This window comes from Melanostigma gelatinosum (genome assembly GCF_949748355.1).
Source record: "Melanostigma gelatinosum genome assembly, chromosome: 11".
In the NCBI taxonomy this organism is placed as follows: domain Eukaryota; kingdom Metazoa; phylum Chordata; class Actinopteri; order Perciformes; family Zoarcidae; genus Melanostigma; species Melanostigma gelatinosum.
The window spans coordinates 26,220,438-26,243,002 of NC_136644.1; the positions used below are offsets into that span (position 1 = coordinate 26,220,438).

General features: G+C 46.9%; 2 protein-coding genes across 3 annotated transcripts; one reads left to right on the forward strand and one right to left on the reverse strand.

Annotated features, from left to right (window-relative positions):
* Positions 1 to 789: 789 nt before the first annotated feature.
* Positions 790 to 13,157, reverse strand: nacc1b (nucleus accumbens associated 1, BEN and BTB (POZ) domain containing b). 2 transcript variants are annotated; one of them, XM_079278096.1, is made up of 8 exons: positions 13,066 to 13,157; positions 6,270 to 6,420; positions 5,064 to 5,306; positions 3,313 to 3,534; positions 2,671 to 3,127; positions 1,544 to 1,841; positions 1,364 to 1,461; positions 790 to 1,176 (listed from the first exon to the last, which is right to left on the reverse strand). In XM_079278096.1, the coding sequence occupies exons 2-8, from the start codon at positions 6,393 to 6,395 to the stop codon at positions 842 to 844; spliced, it is 1,779 nt and encodes a 592-aa protein (XP_079134222.1). In that variant the 5' UTR covers positions 6,396 to 6,420; positions 13,066 to 13,157; the 3' UTR covers positions 790 to 841. The 2 variants fall into 2 exon arrangements, with proteins under 2 accessions (XP_079134222.1, XP_079134221.1); XM_079278095.1 differs by having other exon boundaries at positions 2,671 to 3,130.
* A 1,312-nt stretch (positions 13,158 to 14,469) lies between these two features.
* Positions 14,470 to 22,430, forward strand: trmt1 (tRNA methyltransferase 1). Its single transcript, XM_079279254.1, has 16 exons — positions 14,470 to 14,617; positions 15,137 to 15,508; positions 15,916 to 16,096; positions 16,531 to 16,718; positions 17,154 to 17,269; positions 17,381 to 17,493; positions 18,708 to 18,856; positions 19,071 to 19,154; positions 19,511 to 19,580; positions 19,685 to 19,819; positions 19,923 to 20,008; positions 20,664 to 20,772; positions 20,848 to 20,924; positions 21,065 to 21,184; positions 21,432 to 21,543; positions 22,206 to 22,430. Exons 2-16 carry the CDS (start codon positions 15,150 to 15,152, stop codon positions 22,266 to 22,268), a joined length of 1,962 nt encoding a protein of 653 aa, XP_079135380.1. The 5' UTR covers positions 14,470 to 14,617; positions 15,137 to 15,149; the 3' UTR covers positions 22,269 to 22,430.
* The last annotated feature ends 135 nt before the right edge of the window (positions 22,431 to 22,565 follow it).

Sequence of the window (22,565 nt, forward strand, 5' to 3'; positions counted from 1 at the left end):
AAACACAAAAGTAACTGAAATGGTCTTTTTGAAGGGAGGTTGAGGGGAAATGGTTTTTTAAGACAAATATTCTTTTTTTCCCCCGTCAGTCAGAACTCACCAGCAGAATAAAGTAAGAGGCTGGTGGGTCAGTTTCCCAGCATGCCCGGCAGCGGGTTGAAGAGCAGCGTAGGTGGGGGCGGGCGGAGGTCGGGGGCATGCCAATATACATATCAATATTCATTTCAACCCCCCGACCTCATCAATCCCACGCTCTCAGAGAAGCTTTCATCTCCAGGCGAATAAACGAAGAAAGGAAAGAAAGAAGGCTCACTCACCCTCCTCTGACTTCACGAAGCCGCGGGTCGGATGCTTCGCCACGCATACATTCAATATCAAAAACAACAGTGTTACCGGAGTTTGGGGAAGGAAATATCACTTTCTGCAAAACAGGATCGCCCCCCATCCCCCACCCCCACCCAATAAAGCCCCAGGAATGTCTGTGATTGATCATGGTCAGAAAAGGGGCCGTAGTGACAGTACACACCTTCAAAAACATAAACAATAAAGGTTGGAATAGTTCGAAAGGTTGCAGAGGAATGAGGAGGTTGGGGGGGGGGGGTGTTCCAACCTCCTCTCTCTGCTACCTTTCTCTCTGTCTTTCTATCTCTCTCAACCGGAGAGGAGGGACAACCCGAAGTGAGGCATTCTGGGCAGTTGAGAGACAAATGTGGACAAACGAAGGAGGGGAAGCAGAACAAGTGGAACCGAAAAAAAAGAGGTGTAAAAGAAGGAATAGACGCCCCCCCCCCCCCCCCCCATCAATCCGTCCATCTGTCCCCTCATCTGTCCGTTCACTCACTCAAAACAAAGTGCTGCCGTCTCCTCCCGCCCCGTGCAGGGCGTCCGCTTGCGTGGCTCCGCCCCCTGCTTCGTTATGGTTGGCGGCAGCAGCCGCCGCCGCCGCTACCGCTTCCAGGGAGGCGGGGTCAAAGCCCTGCTCCGCCCCCAGCGCGTCGGCCTCCATCTTCACGCTGTCGGCCAGGAAGGCGGAGTAGGCGTCGCTGTCGGCCATCAGCAGCTTGAGCTTGGGGATCCAGCTCTTGCGGACGACGCGGCGGGCGTTGGTGCACATGTCGGCCGCGATGGCGTTCATCTCGCTCTCCTTGAAGCTCGGAGCAAAGTTCTGGCAGTAAACTGGAGGACGGAAAAGAGAGGAAGATGTAGAAAGAAACTACAAAAGAAGGAGGACGGATGGCGAGGAGCCAGCCGCAAAGGGCAACTTAGCATGAAGGCTGCTCCAAACTCTCAGCGAGACGTAACTCCGAGTATTTATAGTATTAAAGATGCTGTGTGTGTGTGTGTGTGCGTGTGTGAGACTCACATTTGACAGCGTGCAGCACTCTGTTGTCCAGAGGTTTACGACTGGGGTCGTTGGTTGAAGAGCGGATTCCGGTCCCACAGCTGTTCGCCAGAGTGCTCCTGAGCAAAGAAACAACAGCAGCATTAAATAATCTCAGTTATTGGGGATAAATGCATTCAGCTAGATGTGCCGAACACGTACCTGTCAAAGAACGCGGCCAGCAGGCGTCTGAGCAGCACTTTGTGGCGCGTGCCGGCGCTGACGTGGCAGTTCATGAGCTGCGCGCGGGAGATGAACACGGAGGTGCCGCTCACCAGCTCCAGCTTCTCGGCCGGGTCGCCCTCCTCGTACATCTTCGGGTGGCAGCGGTTGCCGATCTGGCTGATGAGCTCGGCGGGCAGCGACGCAAGGTCCTGCCGGGACCGGGCTCCTCGGCCCCCTCGACCGCCGCCCGAGTCCGGGGCCGAGTCCGGAAGGGCCTCGACCCGCTCGCCTACCACTGAGGAGGGACACAGACGGGATTGTTTTTAAAGCTTCCTTACATGTTGTCCCAAACAAATGCAGATATACTTTTTTAATTTCGGAAGCTACCGTTAATTACAACATGTTCTGGAATATACTTGTTTCTGATTGGCTAAGAGTGTGCACATCATGAAGCCAGCTGTCATTTTCAGCGTGATACGAGATGATTGTGCTGAAGGAGGCTCTGCTGCACTCTGCATCGCGTGCTCCTCTGCCTCCACTCGTGCATTAACACGTGCACTTCCTAAAGTGTCCGTTATTCTCACTTCAGAGAATACGAGTTCAGCTGGATATCAAACCCTCTGATGACTCAGTGGGTCCACAGGAAACGACGAGCTTCTTTAAAATCAATTAAACCTTCAGACCGAACATTGGTCACATGCTGTGGTGCACAAACGTCTGGAGGAAAAGCTTCTTTGTCACTAAACTCCTGATGAAACAACCTCCGATCGTCTCCTTTAGATCAAACTATCCCCAAGAGCTCAACAAACGCTACAGGACTGGGTCTGAATCAACAAAGTACAACGTGTACCTCTGAGATGTAGTACAGTAAAACAGCAGTTTGTTTACATAAAGAAGAAACGATTATTTTCTTAATTCATTTTTTCTCACAAAATAATCAAAGAGAACCGATAAGCAGTACTGATGAGTACCGGTACTGATGAGAGTACCGGTACCGATGAGAGTACTAGTACTGATGAGAGTACCGGTACCGATGAGAGTACTAGTACCGATGAGAGTACTAGTATCCTAACGAGCGATACTTCAGCTGTGCGTGAGCACGCGGAGCCCTTGAGGTGACGAACCTGCCGCTCCGGCGTTCAGCATGCTGTACATGGTGTACATGTTGCAGATCTGTCGGTACTGCTCTTCGGCGCTCTCGTCCGCCACGTCGTCCTCCTCCTCGTCATCGTGGTAGCTGATGGGCGAGTCGCTGGTGTACATGCTCAGCGTGCCCGGGCTCGTGCCCTCGGGGGTCCCTCCGTTCTGGTTGTTGTTGTGGTTGTTGTGGTTACTGTTGAGTCCGCCTCCTGCCATCGAAGAGGCAACGCCGCCGCCCACCATGCCGGCATTAGCTGCAGGTCCGCGCCCAGAGGCATCCTGGGTAGTGTTGTTGGAGGAGGAGCACGAAGAGGAGGAAATGTAGCGAGCAGCCTTCCTCATCCCACCTCCCCCCCCAGACCCGCCTCCGCTGTCACGGTTGCCCCCCTCCCACAGCCGCTTGGCCACGGGGGTGCAGACCACAGAGTAGGGAGAGCCCTCCTGCTGAGGGGGAGGGGGGGGGGGACAGAGAGGGAGAGAGACAGACAGAAGACAGCCAGAGAGAAAGAGAGACTCAATAAAACGCCGACTCACGAAGGTCCCGCTCACAGATTCCTTGTTTGCTTCAGACGGCAGAGGCCTGGATGTGTTGAATTACCTCATCAGTGTATCGGTGTAACACCTACCTGCTGTGAGGTGGGCTGAGGTGTGGAGGCCATCTGTTCCGTCTTCACCTTGGACACGAGGGGGAGGGGCGTCAGACAGGAGGCGGGCCTCCCCGCGGCCGGAGCGGCCGGAGCGACCACGCCGACTCCGCCGCCGCCGCCGCCCATCGTCTGCGTGACGGGGCTCTGGGGCTCGGCCTCCTCGGTGTGGAGGCCCTGCGAGTCACAGCTTGGAGACGAGACCTGGAGGTGTGTGGGTGACATGAAGGAGGATCTTTATGAACATACACTCAATATGTATATCAAACCGCCGCTTCCTGTTGTTATTCCTGAATCGAGCCTCTAAAGTACCGACAGCAGAACCTACATGACTTCAAATGTCTGGAACATTTAGAAACGTGTGTACTTATACTATGAGTAGATTAAAAAAAATCATATTTAGGTGAAGCTACTGTTCTGGCTGATTGTAACACTTAAAGCTTCTTAATCTTAAAATGGTTTCGTAGAAAACATGATTTATTTGCGCTGTAATTCAAACGATAAAAGCTAGATTAATCAATAAGGAAATGAATCCTTAGCTTAGCCCCGCCCTAAAGCATCCCCTGCTTTATGGTCTGTGTGACTCTAAATGGACCATAATGTACTAAATGAACATCATGCTGTATTGAAGAAGACTTGAAACTAGAGATTGAGACATAAACTCATGTTTACAATGTTTACTGAGGGAATAAATCAAGAGAGAAGTAGAGTCATTTTCTATAGACTTCTATACAACCAGAGGAGTCGCCCCCTGGTGGACACTAGAGAGAATGCAGCTTTAAGACACTTCTGTACCACACAAAGTTCTGCATAGAACTTTAAAATGTACACCATGTTCGTTCAGAGAGTTCATCGTGTTAATCTGGTTGCTGGAGAAGCCGAACTCTGCAGAAAACCCCGTCTGATAACCAGCGACACATCCTGCAGCAGGAAGTACCGAACATACAGAACACATAGCTAACACATCACTTTTTCCTCGTTAATATGTAGATTTATGCAGCGGAGCACTTCAACTCCACTCGGATCATCTGCTACTATTACAGAGGGTACCGCTTAGTGTCAGTGCGACGTCTCAATTATTCTTGAGTCACAAGGACGCGTCGACAAACAGGAGACGCCTCCTGACAACACAACGCCACGCAGAGTGTCTCACACATGTTCCATGGTGGCAGCACATTAAGAGAGAAGCTATTTTATTCATGCCTGGATTATAAATTATTCAGGTTTATTACATTTTAACTAACTAGTGCCGTTCTAGGTACTTTAAACCAAAATACCTTATTATGAAGTATAGATACTGATTTGTGTTACTATTCTAACTCATTGTACCCCGAAATAACATACAAAAAGGCCACAAAATATACAACTCAACTGTATACTACCAACTGTGTACTTTCACTTTAGAGGAAAACATTGTAGTGGTCACACTAGCGAAACACACTCATCTCATCGGCTCGAGTCGACTCCAGGGACGTGAAGAAGAGTTCAAGGGTCCGAATGTCAAGTCAGTCTGCAGAGCCCTCAAGCCCCGCCCCCCTCAGCTGCACGCAGCGCTTGTTTATTAATATTGAATGTGTCACGTGTCTAAATTGCACCAAATTCGACAACGTGGGTCCCCAGCGATACACCCGCAAAGTGTGAAGTAGATCGGATGAGGCGACAATTACAGTTCTATAGTTCTGCAGCTGCATTTAAAACATTTATTTTTAAGAAACGCTTCGTCGGCAGCTCACCTTGAGGAAGAACTCCGTGCCTTTCTCCATGATCTGCTGGATCTGGAGGAAGCCGGCGGTGTACATGAGCAGGAACTGGTCCCCGACGTTCATGCTGAGGCGCCCCGTGTAGCAGAAGGCCAGGATCTGCTGGAAGCTCTGCGGCTGCACGGCCGGTGGCAGCTCCACCACCGAGCTCTTCCCGCCGGCGTTGAACAGATCCCGGAAGTAGGAGCTGCTGGCGGCCAGCACCGCGCGGTGGGCCTGGGGGGTAAACAGCCGCGTCACAAGGGTGTGAAGATATGTAGATTTGAGATCGTAAAGCCGTGTCGTAAAACACACAGCTTGTGTGCGCACTGTGCAGTCGAGTATGTGGAGGTAAGAAACCAAAACAACATGGACGTCATCTATTTTGAACTGCAACGGGAAGAAGAATTAGTATTGATCATACGAATTGTTTCTAACTGAAAAGGACTCGTTTCCGGCTACAGTTAATTCTGAAATGAAGCCAAATTTCTAATTGCAGTCTTACAAATGTCTAATTGTATTGAGCAGTAGCAGAGCCATTTTATTTATTCCCATTGTGAGAGAGGAGGCCAAAGGGAGCTCAGGAAATCCATTAGAAATGATTTAAAGCAGGACGACGACCTGAGTCATATTTCCCTGTTTTACCGATTGATTCCGAAACGTTGTCAGCATCTCCACTGTGGAGCTAATTAGGTCTCACTGCAGCGCTCACAGCCTCCAGGGCCGTGAGCGGCGGAAGAAAAAATGAAAACCAAAACCTTCCCAGACATGTTGGTAAAAAACGAAACTGCATGCAAGAAAAGTATGTGCAAAAAACATGAAAAATAAATGTATTTAAACTATCTTTTCTTTTGATCCCAATCCTACTTCGGCCCCTCCTTTATCCTATCACACTTTCCCAGTTTTAATCCTGCGTTACTTGTTCCTTCATCTCTTGTTCTATGCCAAAAATAATCCGTATCGCTGTCTTTTCTCGCCTGTATAAAGGTTTCAAATGTCCGATAACTCATCCTGCAATTGGAGCTTCCCTTTCCCTTTCTTTAAATTAGACCTCAGCCACAGGTGAGCGAGTATGGTTTCGATAACGCTAACCTGTGGAGACGTGCATGAGCTCGTTACATGACCAATAGGCTGACAGAAAAAGAGCATTGTGCAGCTCCCGGTAGAACTTTTCTCGAATAGGTAACAGGTAAAAAGGACCTTGAAGGCGTGTCCCTTGACCACCACGGAGACATCACAGTAGAGGCCCTGCAGCCGCTGTTCGTTCAGACACTCCAGGATGTTGTTGCCAAAGTTAGGGATCGCCATCTGCAGCGTCTGAGCCATAACGCTCTGCCCAGCACCACAGGGTCTGCAGGACACAGAGAGGTCGAGGGTTAGGGTCAAGACAACAGCACCGACGGCATTCAGAGGGTATAAAGAGAGGAATGGAGGGGATGGAGGGCAGAGGAAGGACGGAGGCAAGGAAGGGGACGTATTATGTTGTGTCAGATGGGTGCATAAACTCGCTGATACCCAATCCAACTGTTTAGGCTGTATACAAGGCCTTTCTGACACTGGTACCGGAACAACTCTTAAAAGTTGAACAGTTGACCAACTATAATAATTTTGACCAATTAGCGTCAGATATAAAAAATAACTAACATTACAAAAGGTTTGAGAGTAGTGGCGTGTCACTACGATGACAGTAGCTGGTCCACCTTAAAGGTCAGTCCACCTTAAGTGAACCAGTTGTCGAACCCCCTTCGGTGAGGTTGAGGACGCAGGAACTTGGCTTGGGTCTTGAGCAGATGGAGCATTTAAGTGTGTAGGGTGTGAAAGTAATATACCAGGCTGAACACCCACGTGTCGTCCTCTTTGTTTACCTCTCTGGCTTCCACTGGTTACACCGTGTTTAACGTCACATTGCTATGAATTGTGGGTAATTCCCTGAGACAAAGTCTGCAGAAATGCGGGTTTACGGAAAGTCTTCATAAAGGGCCAAAATGTCTGCGAGGGACTCAAACACTCGATGATCTGACAGCGGGTCAGAACTAAACCCTTTACAGACATAAAGTCAACCGTGATGGATTCAAGCCGTTTGTGCTTCTCGTTACCTTCAACCACAGCACCTCTGCATACTAAGCACTGATCCCGAACCAGGGTCGGCTATCGGTCGGGGAAAACAGAACCCTAAATTAGCATCAGTGGGACGGATAGATGAGTGAAGGTGAGGAGGAGCGTGATGAAGTGATGAGGAGGAGAGGGCGAGGTAGCACCACAGAAGAAGAAGAGGAAACAGTAGATAAAAGGAGGAATGAGACGAGAATACAAAATAAAAACTGGAACATGTGCAAGAGGCAAACAAAACAGAAATGAAGAGTCGACAGACTTGAAATACATAAACAGGGTAATTAAAGCGTATGATGATTAACGACTAAAGTATTTGGTAAACAACTTTAATTCAAAACTCCGACTTCGAAATGAAAGGGAATTTTGGGCCACCAGCAGTTATGTAAGCCATCGTTATGGTTTTTTTTTTAACCTTGTTTCATTACATCTAATTCACAGTTAATAAACTGGTTTGGTGGTTTTTGGCCTACTTTGTTGTGTTCTCAGTCAAAACACAGCCTCTTACATAACTCGTCTCCTTCATCATCCGGCAGAGACGCCCGTGATCAGAGGAGGAGGAGGAAGAGGAGGAGGAGGAGGAGGAGGAGGAGGAGGAGGAGGAACTGTCCAACTAGTGACAGAAAAACAAACAAGGGAATAGAGCTCACAATTGATTTTTGCTCAAAGGCAGAGGGCATTGTTCTTGGCTGGACCCTTTTATTTTAGTCAATAAATGCACAATGTATCCTTCGATCTACTTTAATGTGAAATAAAAGTTGTTACTTCCACGTCCATCCTAGCCCTTGTCATGGTTCTAAATAGCGGACCTCTTAACTCTTAATTAGTGACGATATTTGGTGCTTTTGTAGTCAACTAAATAGTGAAACACAGGACTCTAGTGTTTGGCGTTACGCAGACTGAAATGTATTCATGTCTGACATTAGAGATGAACTATTAATAACTAATATAACACATCATTCAAACTACTAACGACAACATTAGTTTTAATCAATGAAAATAGAATATTTTATTTCCGTATTTGAATTTTGTGTTTTTATGAAGAAGAAAAAAGACACTAAAGTACGATAACAAAGTAAAAGTGTAACATTTAGTATTTTTGATGGTTTAACTGACTTCAGAGCGGTTTAAATGATTTTTGGGAAACAAATAGTCTGAATCCTTGTGGACCAGCTGCTCTAATCAAACAACATGGATCATCACTGATCAGCTGTTAGTGCCGGCTCTAAAGGTTATGTTGTTTGTTGGGTATGAATGATGAGTTAGAGTCCTGATGGGCAGCTGGCTCCTTGCATGGTAGTCACTACCATCAGTGTATGAATGGGTGTCAACGGGTGAAATATGACATGTAGTGACTAGAAAAGCACGAAACAAGTACAAGTCCAACAGGAGAACGTCAACGTGAGTATGAAGTTGAATTCATAGAAACGGTTTCCGATGACTTCAAAGCAATGAAACAAACAGGTCTGGACCACCTGTGCATCGGGTTCGCGCCAGAGAGAATTTAGCAGCCAAATCAAATAGTTTGCAGGATGTTCAACCTTTGTTTCTTTAGAACACATTTAATACTTGACTTGTTTCTTTGCAGGGTTTGTATAAAGGTAATAAAGTAGACCATGAATATGAGATACGAGTTATTGTTGGTTGGGTTCTCGCTCTGAGCTACATTTGTTGTCTTTTTGATTCTTCGCAGTTCATTTAGTTTGCACATCAACAATACTGCAGTGGTTGTAGCTTCCAGGTGTGAATGTGAAGCAGCGTGCACTATGTATAGCGTGCACGCTCAGCAGAACCTTTCCCCGTTGATAAATACAGGTGGGCTCCAGCCGTCCTGGGCTGCAGACTAACGCCTACAATAACGGCAGCGCTGAGGGTTAAAGGGCCATCAGCATTTCCTCATAATTCATTTTAAAAGTTTATTGCAACCCATTAACTGTGAGAGATATAGGCATAGTAAGCACGGCACTGGGTTATGAGAAAGAGTAAAGCATGGCTACTTACAATCCTAGCGCTACACACTTCATCTTTATATACACACACACACACACACACACACACACACAGTTAAGGTTAAAATAACAACCATAGTTGGTTGTCAGCATCTCTGGGCATTTGACAGTTAGAATAAGTCACTTAAAGATTGGGCAAATGCTAATATTTAGTTTGAGTACCGATTGTGAGAACTGCCATTATGATATAATCATGCTTAATTAATTGGGCAACAACAAAAAAATACAATTAAGACTGCAGGCAGAGTGCTTATTGGATCGGGAGCACTTTGTACAATATGATCTGAATAATGTATGCCATCATATCAAAACACTATTAGCGCCTGAGTGTATAAATTACAGTTCTCAACTACTTGTTTTGACATTACTTCCAGGCCATTGCGCCCGTGACACATTATTGTACCTCGACAGCCTGCGTCGATGTACAGAGATCAATATGCGTCGCATTAACGGGAATATTATCCAACTGAAAGTGGCTCAGAGTGACATTTTATGGGTCTTATCCAGTGTTGGTTTACATGCATTACTGCTCCTTTATAATTATTATATCAGGATGTGGATTTATGTCTTTCAGCAGGATTAAGATTTTAAAAATAGCTGGATTTGACCTGTGCACTGGCTGGGAAAACTACTTAAGAACTAAAAATGCATGATTTGCACTGTCTGCTCCCTTCACATCTGCACTCCCCCGCGGCCTTGAGCGAGCGACTGAACCGACTGAAGCGTCCCAGTGGAGCTCCTCGACCAACAGCAGCTGCCTCTGGCTGTTTCCAGGTGTAAATACGTGCAACCGGCGTGAATAATAAGCAAGACAAAAGCATTTGTAGAGAGAAAATCTTCCGTCAAGAAGCAGCACAGCAAGTTCTACGGTTCACAACACAAGCACCAGCATTTGTGATAACAACAACAACTTTCAAGCTGCTGTTTTCGTAGCTCGAACAGCAACAACTTTCTCTTTCACCCGAGTGAACCGCACATTCCTCACTTTGATTTATAAATCGTGTGGAGCGTGCACATCCTAGAAGAAACCTTTAACTCCTCGCGGGTCAGAGAGGTCACAACAACTTCCAGGAAACATAAAAGGAGAGTTAATTCATACCACTCGACCCTTGGCCTGTAGTCCCCATGTGACCTATTCTATGCTCTGCGTGTGCGTGTCCTTTACAACTTTTACAGTTCACTTCTAGTGCCACACACTCTGTTTACTCTGTGCAGAGTAACACACAGGCTCCAGCTAACAGCCTAAAAGAAGAAAGCAGTAGTAGCTCGATAGCTGCAGTCATTATATATAAACTGTTCTGAATCAACACAACACGTGTGATATCAGCATCAATCACAACCGAATCACGCTCAGTTTCCTGGTTTTTTGAGGAGGTTAAAAGGTGGCCTGTTAGCAAGTAGCAAGCTAACGCTATAGGCTAACACTGGCATGAGAACAACACTTCACCACTATAAATACAAACAAAAAGTTCCTTTAAATCGCATTTTGTAATGAACTCCAGCCCTGTGTGGCAGTTTCTTTTAAAAGCTTAAAATGCTGAATTTTTGCACCGACACTGGTGGGAGGAGACAAGCCAGACAAGCATGTGGCTAAAGTGTGTAGCCACATGGAGCTCGACTCAGAGACTGTTTTTATTTACCCACATTAATTATACATTAATTATAATCTCACATGAAGAGAGAGAGACTGGCAGAACCACCGCAACTCACACACACACACACGTGTATCGTCCGATGGAAGGGGGGGGGGGGGGGGGCACGAATTCTGCCACCAAAATAATCTGCCACTGAAATCGTCGAGAGGATGAAATATTTAAGTCTTCTCTCTGTCTCTCCGTGCCAAGCGCGTGTCTGTCCGTTAAGACTCGTCTCCTTCCTCCTAACGGCCGAATGGCAGTTACCGACCGTTACTCACGCTGTCCGAACAACAAACAAAACATGTCGCCTATGATATATCACAGCGAATGAATTATTCATTAAGAATCGAACTCAGCCACACGGTGGTAAGAACGTTTACGTTAACGTAGTCTGTATTTTAACCCCGGTGAGTCTGTCTGGTACTCCATCTTTCTTCTTTTTTTTTGCCCGACATCAACAGGTCATCCCGGGACACAAAATGCGCGAGACAGGACGGATGGATCCCGGCATGGCGAGAGAGAAGAAGAGGGGAGGAAAGGAGGGAAGGAAAAGTAGGCTGTATAATCTTAACCCCCTTTTTTTTTTACTGTCAGGACACCGAGATATTTCGGCGAATTAACGGTTGTTTTATTTATTTATTTTATTAAGACATTTTAAACTGTACCACTATTTTTTTAGAAGAAAGTTAAGGAATGCAGGATTACAAAAAAAGAGAGCAGGACTCAAGTCACTCACCGAGGAGGAGAGGAAAGGGGACGAGTGGAAGAGAAGCCGGTGAAGTGGTTAAAGTTTGGTCGGTCCCCGTGAGCCCATCCCCCCATAGACAGTAGCTAACACACAACTTTACCACCCATCCCCTAAAAACAATAAAACAACAATAGCTTAACCCCCCACACTCCAACACACCGCCACCATTACACTCTTCTGACCAAAACCACCCATCCGAATTCATGATGGCACACACACATAGTTCGGGTCTCGGACAACTGACCGACCCTCCGACAACCGTTTGTCCTCGTTGACCCGCCGCACTCAACTCACCCCTTCTCGGGCTGTATCTACGTGTATATATCCGCCGGTAGAAGTGACTCAATGGAGGGGCCCCAGCTGCAGAATTAAAGCGGTCCAACGTCTCCCCTCCGCCTCGCTACAGGCAGCCATTCATTGTGACTGTAAGGAGAGAAAAAAAAAAAAAAAGCCCCGTGAACCAGCAGCCGGAGCACGCACGCGCGCACAATATCATGCGTACACATACAGGCGTTTACACGTGCGCGCGCGCACACTCACGCATGCAGGCGAGGAGAGAGAGCGCAGAGCTATCGAGGAGGAGGAGAGGAGGGATTTTTTTTTGTTTAATTCTCCCAGGGGTTGCAGACAGATCGCAGAGCTACTGATCGGCCAGACAGACAGACAGACAGGTAGACAGACAGACAGGTAGACAGACAGACAGGTAGACAGACAGACAGACATTCTGCATCGTCTCATTTGCCAGCGCTGCAACCGAATTAACACCTTCTGTACTGTGGGCTCATTTTAACACACAAATAATGAGTATCTGGTAATAATACATTATTATATTCCCAGACTTTAAACTTCCTCGATACAAAACATTTAAAAAATACTACACCTGGTAAATGTATCACGTCAAATAAAGCTTTGGAATAATTTAAACCAAATGTACCTTTGGTGGTTTTATTTAGACTCACTTTGTTGACCTCAACACATTGCACCTCCCCAAAAAATAACTTGGCAGGTGAACAATAATTCGGATGAGTAAGGGCAGAAAAGTTGACTTCAGTGCACGTGGAAATGCTGTTTTTTTAAACCAGTCACAACATGTGACATAACTATAATTAATCAGTCATTATTTATTTTTATTTCATTTTAAATTAGCCTATGTTATATTATTACGAATCCAGCCTAAATCCAGAGACTATTCATTGTGTATATATATATATATATATATATATATATATATATATATATATATATATATATATATATATATATCATTTTAAATGTATATCAAGGTAATGCAACTAACGTAAAAAAAATGAGATTACATTTTGAGGGAGTAACGGATGACAGGTTTTTTGGACCCCGCACGCGCCGCTGCAGCCAGGTAGACGGGCATGCGTCCCCAGCCGACCCGACAGTCTGGAGCCCCACCCACCAGTCAAACCCCCCCCCCCCCCCAACACACACACACACACACACACACACACTCTCACTACACTCACCGGCGATTCCGCTGTCTTTAACTTGTGTCCGTGATAGCGGCGCGCGCGTCTAGACTCCGGACAGGTGAGCCCTCGGGGGCCTTCCAGGTGCTGCGCTCACAGAATGCTGAACAGGATGAGACTGCATTCATTCGGGCACGGCACTGCGCGCCCCCGCTCGCTCTCTCTCTCTCCCCCGTCATGCCAAATACTATTAACTCTATAATTCTCCTGTGTCAGATGTATAGCGCCACGCTCTCTGGGCATTTATTGTCACAGCGCCCCCATCCAGATGTTCAGGCTCGCGTGCGCATGCACACACAGTAGAGGCAGTTTTTGTTTCCCCCCCCCCCTTTCCTTTCTCCCACAGTCGCTCTATTTAATGTGAAATGTGTGCAAAAGTACCAAATACAACAGCGTGATGGTGGATGACTGAAATACTTTGATGTATGTTGCTTTTCAGTGAAGGTTGTGCCTTTATTACAGACACAGGAAGTATTCTCATCATGTAAATGTACTAAAGTCACAGGGTTCAGAAATACAGAGTCCCCCCAAAGTCTACAAGACTACAGACACACATTAAGATCACATCAACCTGCACATTCTTCCACTCCCTGAACAATGTGCATGGTGTTTTAAACACTATGCCCCAGGGCTGCTGTGTAATGTGATGAAATATGTATAATTTAAGATGATGCAACATATAAACTGGGATGTTTTAACTCATTGGCTCTCTTCCAGACAGAGTATAGATGCTGCAGGACTCCTTATATCACTTCAGTTTGGGTTTATGGTTAATATTCCCAAATTCTTTTCAATTCAACAAACTAGTAAAGACACAGTATAGGCTACAACTGCAACTCTCAGGGTTCTGGATAATCCAGTTTTGCTCCATGCCGTGATAATAAAAAATATATAGCCTATAGCTCCTGTTTGATGATTAACATAAAGCCCAAAAAACTGAATGTTATTTCATTTATTGTCGTTACACAGCTGCACACGACCTATGACCTCACTGCATATAGTGCGAGCTGCTCAGCACTGACCTGCATTGACCCTATTTCCTCTTTTTTATCCTCACATCATGAGTCTGGGTATTTCGAGAGTAATCCATCGGCTATGTTCAGCCTTTTGCATCTGAACGCATCACCAACTTCAGGCGCGATGAGATTAAATTTGATTATTCATGAGAGCGGACTGATGTGTTTTCCAGTCTCCTCACATGTTTACTGCGGGGGAGAAAAGTAGGCCAGTCAGCGCTCTCTCTCTCCCTCTCTCCCTCTCCCTCTCCCTCTCCCTCTCGTGTCCTTACGTTACACCGGTTTGCCTGACATTACACGGCTCTGCCGGTAGGGGGCGAAGGGACGAGCAGCGCGCTTCTCTCTTTGTTGGCCGCGCGGGCTTCCGTAGAAACGCTCAAAAACATGGCTGCCTCCATGTGTTAACGTGAGATTAACCAGCAGAGAGAGAGAGAGAGATCTACGGGGAGGAAACGCTTACCGGCACGGTCACACGTATTGCCTGTTATATTACAAACCTCTCGAGTGTCCGCCTTAAACGGGAGGCGCCACAGGTAAAACTATGTTTATTAGGGTTAGCATAGCTAGCAAACAAGCTAATCATTTCAGAATAATTCCAGTCCTGGGTTCATGGAATGAGTTTTCATTCAGCCACTATCGTATTTAAATACAGTAAACTGAAGCGACAGGTCAGATTAGTCAAATTTTAATCTCCGTGCTGACTATTTACTAATGTTGTTGATTTAGTGTTATTAAAGCTTTAATGCTGTCTGAACACAATGATCAGGTCAAATCTGGAGTAGATCATCATAAAGAAGCCAAAAACACAGATTCAGATTTGTGAAAGCTTTATTATATGAGGTCTAAAAAACAGTGAAATCTCCCTTTTTAAAATATTTTCACAAATAAACACTTAAGTTATTTATAACTGTCAATATCGGGGTCATAATTCTATAATCAAACATGTTTCTGTGTTGGGTAAATATTGACATTAGTATTAGTTTCAGCAATCCAATGTTGTGCCTGCTCTGTATGTACATGGAACTCATTCAGAGGTGTTTGTCTTCGTCCAGGCGGTGCACCTTGATGCTGGTGCGGACGGCTCGGCTGCTCCCCATCATCGTCGTCTCCCATCCTCTGCATCCGTCCTGCACCCGCTCAGCCACACACACGTTTTGGTGGAGTTTAGGCAGCGCCGCCGCTGCTGCCGGCCGAGGACTGAGATCCATGGAGCCCCTAAATACGACCCCAGAGGTTCCCACCGCCAAACCTCCTGCCGAATATGTGAGCCTGGCGCCCACGGACACGGCGGCCGACGAGGAGACGCGTCCCGCAGGGCTGTTACCTGGGGAGACGGTGATCAAGGAGGGCAAGGCGGCCATCTTGTTTCCCAGTGCTAACGAGGTGTTCTACAACCCAGTCCAGGAGTTTAACAGAGACTTGACGTAAGCATTTCATTTTTGCTGCTTTGACGTTTACCTGAAGAGACCTCACACCACAGACACGAGTCCCCTTACATGAGTTCAGTACAGTGGAGACGATTCGGTACACAGTTCATAGGATCCTTTCTGTCTCCTAATGGATTTAATGTGTTGGATATTTAAACCTGACCCGTACTTCTCCAGAGCTTTGTGTTTAGAGAGCTGCTCGGTGTATACTGTGTGCTGAGGTCATGTGATGACCGTAGTGTTTCACACAGTCGACTGGTCACTCGCTGCGTGTCAGTAAAGCTTTGGACTTCAGACACAAGAACCCAAACATTTGGATGTGAGCAAATGTCATGAATAGTTACTAATGTACCACGATGCGATGCATGCTCTTATATATAATAAACGCTTTTCATATTTCACAGATGTGCTGTGCTCACAGAGTTTGCCAGAGAAGTGCTGGCTCAGCGCGGCGTGAAGCTGGTGGTGCCGGGCGAGGGAGAGAGGGCGGTGGCCTCTCTGACGGAGGAGGCCGACGTACAGACGGAGCAGAAGAACGGAGCCGAGGCTCCGACTGTGAACGCGCTGGTGGGGGAACGATGTGAGGTACGAAGGGTTCACAGTAAACATGAACCGTCGTTTAAGAAAGCGAAGCCAGGCAGAAAATATCATTTCTTCGACAAATCCAACGTTCTGGCGGCCGGTGGTTCTGTGGCGCGGAGCGCGCTGCTGATGCTGTCAGGGTTGGTGGTTTGAGTCCCACCGGGGTTTCCTCTGCCAGTGATGCCAGCAGTTAAGATACGGGCTTCCATCAAATGCCTTACGTTAATGTTCCACGAGGTCATTTCACACTTGAAGTGGTCGCGGGAGCTAATTATATCTGTACGGACCTGGTAGCCCCGCCCCTAAAGCATCCCCTGCTTTATGGTCTGCTTGACTCTAAATGGAACATCATTTAATACTTTTTTGCTGCCCCCAAGTGGCCAAAAAACAAACAGTTGATGCCGCTTTAAGATTTTTCCCCCGACTCTGCGTTCCAGCACGGCCTCCGTGTTCTGGAGGCTCTGTCGGCGTCCGGTTTGCGCTCGGTGCGCTTCGCCCTGGAGGTCCCGGGCCTGCAGAGCGTCACCGCCAACGACTTCTCCGCCAAAGCTGCGGCGCTGATCGGCCGGAACGCCGACTACAACGGAGTCGGCCACCTGCTCCGCGCCAGCTGCAGGGACGCCAGGTACGACTGACTCGGCACATTCGGGGAAACGCCCGTCATCCGCCTCACTGATTAGCTCTCTGTTTGTTCCTCTTCCTCTTCTCTCGTCTTCATTCCTCTCCAGCCTCTGACCTCTTGTTCTACTCATCTCTCTGTTCGCATCTCCTCCATTTACGTCTCGTTGCTTTTCTTTTTTCATCAACTCTTTTGTCCCTTTTCCTGTCATCCTGGCTCCTCGCTTGTCTCCTTGGCTTGCTTGTCTTCATGCCTCTCTTCTATCTTCTTCAGTTGTTTCTCTTTCTTCTCTGAACTAATCTGCTCTTAACTCATCCTTTTCTCCATGTTTCTCTATCCCTCTCGGCTCCATTCTTCAACTCATTTCTTTCTTCGTGGATAATGTATCTGTCCGTTGATGTGGATCTGACTCACCCCTCTCCTTTGTTGTTCTTCCTCCAGTATGCTGATGTACGAGATGCGAGGGAAGAAGGAGCGCTATGATGTCATCGATCTGGATCCCTACGGGAGCCCCGCCTCCTTCTTGGATGCCGCTGTGCAGGCAGTCAGCGAGGGAGGTGGGTAGCTCGGTCCGTCAATAATGCAATCGACTCTCCTGCTTGTCATTATTTATCTATCTATCTATCTATCTATCTATCTATCTATCTCAATCATTCTTTGTCTCTCAGGTCTGTTGTGTATAACGTGTACAGACATGGCGGTGATGGCAGGAAACAGTGGAGAGACCTGCTACAGCAAATACGGTTCAGTCTCCATCAAAGCCAAATACTGCCATGAGATGGTGAGCACACACACACAAACACACACACACACACACACACACACACACACACACACACACACACACACACACACACACACACACACACACACACACACATGTCCACGTATTTGCATTGTTAAGCACTTTGTGATATTATTGTCTGTGAAAAGCACTTTATAAATATTCATAATAATTCATTCATAATGTCCTGATCCTTGGTGAAGTGTGTACACGTGTGTGTGTGTGTACATGTATTTCTTCTACTTGGGGTACTTTCCCCCTCAAGGTTATAAAGGTGAGAACTCACAAACTGATGACATCATTAACGTTATGATCCGGGCACAGAGGTGAAGCTCTTTGTGGCTGTTCCTTCTCCTTTCGTTACTCCCTGCAACATTATGCAAGAATTGGTATTTTGTACACGCTTGTCATGAATAGAACTGTTCACGTGTATTTGTTATGATTACTTTACACATCATCAAAAATAGCGAGTTGATCACTTTGCTGACACATCCAAACATCAAGCAAGTGTAAGATGTAGCGATGCAGATAATATTACTTACTAGTCCACAGCAAGAAGGCCAGCATCGACCTGTCAATCACTGTAGCCCCGCCCTAAAGCATCCCCTGCTTTATGGTCTGTGTGACTCTAAATGGACCATAATGTACTAAATGAACATCATGCTGTATTGAAGAAGACTTGAAACTAGAGATTGAGACATAAACTCATGTTTACAATGTTTACTGAGGGAATAAATCAAGAGAGAAGTAGAGTCATTTTCTATAGACTTCTATACAACCAGAGGAGTCGCCCCCTGGTGGACACTAGAGAGAATGCAGGTTTTAACACATGAAGCTCTGACTTCACTGGAGGTTTCCGACTGGTTGCCTCGTGTCCTGGAAAACAGTCAACCAACTACAGTCAACCACGCGTCACGTGGTAGCGCGTGCTAATTGGATGACATTACATGATGTTCCTTTCTTCAGGACTTTAGTTTGGTTAGCATGTTTGGTTCCGTTGCTAAAGTTGAAGTCGACATGAAATTCCATGCAAGTCAGCGGAGAAGAAGTATGATGTCAGCATTCCTCACATTTGACTTTTTGTTTGTTTCTAATCATTGAGCAAGAAGATCAGACTGTTCTCAGACATTTTGCATAAGAAATAAAGAGTGTGTGTGTGTGTGTGCGTGCGTGTGCGTGCGTGCGTGTGTGTGCGTATGTGTGCGCTTCAGGCTCTTCGTATCATCCTCCACAGTTTGGACCAGCGGGCGGGGGTGCACCAGCGCTACATCCAGCCTCTGCTGGCCGTCAGCGTGGACTTCTACATCAGGGTGTTTGTACGCATCTTCACAGGACAGGCCACAGTCAAGAACTCAGCCAGGTACACACACACACACACACACACACACCATGTTGGTGAGTCTGAATGAAAATATAGACCTCTTTACAGCGGCAGCGACCTGTCAATCCCAGTAAGCCCCGCCCTAAAGCAGACTTTATCAAGATATCTTGGTGCGTCGGCTGTAAATAGGAACTCTTCAGCCATGCCAGAGTGTGCGGACATGTTTCTGATGACTCCCTGTCTTGTGTCGCAGTAAACAGGCTCTGGTCTACAACTGTGTCGGCTGCGGCTCTTTTCACCTCCAGCGAATGGGAAGAAGATCCAGCAACGGAAAACAGTAAGACGGCCCACGCTGAAGCGCCGGCTCTTTGTATTTCATGTGCGGTGAAACATCAAGATTTGTCCTTCGAAATCAAAACATGAGTGCTTTTTAAATTCTTCTTAAACTTGTATTTTGTCACCATCAAACGGGCCGTTTCACTCACAAAGTGTGACTGAAGTGGAGAGATGTAGTTTAGTCTCGGTTTGCCGGCTGTCGACACCTTGTTGTTCATGCCACGCCCGAGTATGAAGCAAGCTTCAGCATTCCGCTCAAAGCACCACCGCGCCGCAGGCCTCCAGTGACTGTCTCTTGTATCAGCTTCCTGTCCACAGCGTGTGTATGTAGTAAAGAAGACTCTGATGTGATTTCAGTGTGAAGTACTCTCCTGCCACCGGACCTCCTGTTGGACCAGAGTGTGAGCACTGTGGACAGAGACATCAGGTGAGACACACACAGCCTCACTCTGTTGTTGGCGCGTCATGCGTTTGTACTCTGCTCGTTTGTAATCTGTACATTCTGCTGAAGTCTGTCTGTGCTTTCTGCAGCTGGGCGGTCCCATCTGGGCGGAGCCTATCCACGACGTGCCATTCGTCCAGAAGGTTTTGTCGGCCGTGTCGGGGAACCCGTCCCGATTCGGGACGTCCAAACGCATCGAGGGCATGCTCAGCATGGTGACCGAGGTATTCGTTTCGCTCTCGTTTTGTCCTGTGGGTGAAAAATACAGTTTCTATTCTTTAAAAACGTCAGTGTGCTTTTTCTAACACGTCATCCCGTTTGTTTCAGGAGTTGGACGACGTGCCTCTTTATTACACTGTGGACAGTCTGAGCAGCACCATTCACTCCAATACTCCACCCCTGCTGCAGTTCAGGTAAAACACACACCAGGACGCAGTGGCGACGGCTGCTAGAAGCTAACTGTGCTGATAGCGCTGAGTGTTTACCTGAGGAGACGGTATCAGATAAGTAGACGAAGCTTCATTCTCTGATCTATTGGACCAGACCAGGGCACCGGTCCTCGTGGTGGTCCAGTGTGGCTCCACAGGTCTGAGACAAACAGTACTTATGAAGCTAAAAAGTCAAATGAAATGACCTAACTTGGCTTTTATTTTGAAAAGCCTATGTGTCGTGAGTGTGCTTCTTCCTGTCACGGTTGATTATCTGAAGTCATGGAGTCACCTGCTGAGGAATGTCGGGTTTTGCGAGCAGAGATTTTCATGCAACGCAAACGATGGAGGTTAAACCTCCGGTTCTGCAGAGTGAAGCCGATGCTTCATGTCTTAAAGCTGCATTCTCTCTAGTGTCCACCAGGGGGCGACTCCTCTGGTTGTATAGAAGTCTATAGAAAATGACTCTACTTCTCTCTTGATTTATTCCCTCAGTGAACATTGTAAACATGAGTTTATGTCTCAATCTCTAGTTTAAGTCTTCTGACTTGAATGTGACTGTGGTCCACACCTGTGTTGTCGTCTTTGAGTGTAGTTATCCGACCTGTCCTCTTCTTCCTCCTCGTCTCTCTCTCTGCAGGTCGGCTCTCCTTCATGCTGGTCACAGAGTTTCTCTCTCTCACGCCTGTAAGAACGGCATCAAGACGGACGCTCCTCCTGCAGTTATCTGGGACATCATGCGCTGCTGGGTAAACATTACGGATGATAACAAGTTCAAGTATTTGAGGGAGTTCTTTTAAAACTGGTCCCTCAATGCAACACAGGAGAAGACCAATCCTGTGAAGAGGGAGAAGCTGTCAGAGACTAGCCCTGCCTTCAAGATCCTCTCCACCGAGCCCGGGTGAGTCCATCAGAGTCCATCAGACCCACAGAATCAAAGCTGTGACACCTACTGAGGTGGTTTGTATACTGTTGTTAGAGAAGAGCAACGCAAAGCTGTCGTAGTAATGTGTGTGTGTGTGTGTGTGTGTCTGTGTGTAGCTCAGAAGTCTGTTTCACTGTGAGGGAGGACGCCAACCCGCAGTCCCGTAAACGCCACCTGACCCGGTTCCAGGAGAACCCGCAGGCCTTCTGGGGACCCAAAGCTCGCGCCAAAGCCGGGTAACGACCACAAACCTGCACACACCAGTGAGACATGAGATGAAAGGAGTTCCACCGATTCCTCATCAAAACGTCAAGCTGAACACAGAGAAAACCAAATGAATATTTATATTTTATTTGTACACCAGCTTGATGATTATTGTAGAGAATGAAACCTTTGAACTGCTTCGTTTCCTACCTTCACCTTCATCATCTTCCCTTTTCACTCTCTCTCCCTCCCTCCTTCCCTCCCTCCCTCCCCCTCCAGTGGCAGTATCGTTACCGACCTGCAGGACAAGAGTAAGAAGTGCCAGAACAAGAGGAAGAACCAGATCACGGACTCGGAGCTGAAAAACATTCACTGTAAAAGGTTCAAACAGGTCAGAGGAAATCAATTCTATTTTAGACTGAGAACAGAACATGTAGGATCCTAGCGTGTCCCATAGTCCTGCTTCTCCACACACACACACACACACACACACACACACACACACACACGCTCTCTGTTGATGCACACGTCGCTTCCTGTTTAACAAACGGACGTTTTCCTGGAAAACACGACTTGTGTGTTTTTTACCTTCGTAGAGAAGACCATCCCGACTCGTTTCCGTTCCAAGAAAGCGCTGAACACTTTGTCCTGAAACGATCCGAGTGATTCTGCCTCCCTGGTACGGTGCAGGAGAGCAGGAGGACGTTCACTGGTCAAAGGAAATGATTGTTGTTCTGGGGCCGTGACGTGAGTCACACTCGCAGTTAAAGGCTCATGAACAACTTTTATAAATGCATCTCACTGTGGTGTTTGCATCCGAGGGAACATTATAAACACGTTGGTCTCACCGTACCTTTAATATCAGTACCATGAAAGAGTTAAAACCAGACCTGGTTTCTACTGCAGAGGATCTGGTTCATGAAGCTGTTGGAGACGGTTACATAAATACTAAGTCTTCATGTCCGGGGTGGGAACGTGCTGCTGGTTTGCTGCCAAAATGTACTTTTGTAAATAGAACATCAGCCTCAACGAGAATTATGTTCTTTGTTTCAGGGAACGTGCACACATGGAGACAGATGCTGCTACTCCCACGAGCCGGAGCAGAAAACAGAGTGATCGCCGGAGTTACTCCTGCTTTTATTTCTGGAGTTTGAACGGCTCAGTGCAGCCTGGACGATGAAACAGAACCCGGTCAACATGAACATTTCTCAGTTTTACGCCAGAGCTCGTTCTCGTTGTAACATCTTGATATTTTGACTTGTTTCAATAAAGTCCTCACGCTCAGGTTAAATGTGTTCTTTTGGTGAACGTCGTCTAATCAAAGATGAATTAATAGATCAGAAACTAAATGAACCATCTTCACTAAAAACGACTCAGGATGCATCCACGTAAACATGTTAAATAGTTTCCTGT

Coding starts and splice junctions, on each gene's coding strand:
- nacc1b (XM_079278095.1), bottom strand. CDS start 6,395: ATGGCTCAGACGCTGCAGATGGCGATCCCTAACTTTGGCAACAACATC. Junction 5,307..6,269: donor TCAAGGGACACGCCTTCAAG/GTCCTTTTTACC, acceptor TTTACCCCCCAG/GCCCACCGCGCGGTGCTGGC. Junction 3,131..3,312: donor CTCAGCCCACCTCACAGCAG/GTAGGTGTTACA, acceptor CCTCCCCCTCAG/CAGGAGGGCTCTCCCTACTC.
- trmt1 (XM_079279254.1), top strand. CDS start 15,150: ATGCTGGTGCGGACGGCTCGGCTGCTCCCCATCATCGTCGTCTCCCAT. Junction 20,009..20,663: donor CCACCCCTGCTGCAGTTCAG/GTAAAACACACA, acceptor CTCTCTCTGCAG/GTCGGCTCTCCTTCATGCTG. Junction 21,544..22,205: donor ACTGTAAAAGGTTCAAACAG/GTCAGAGGAAAT, acceptor TCTTTGTTTCAG/GGAACGTGCACACATGGAGA.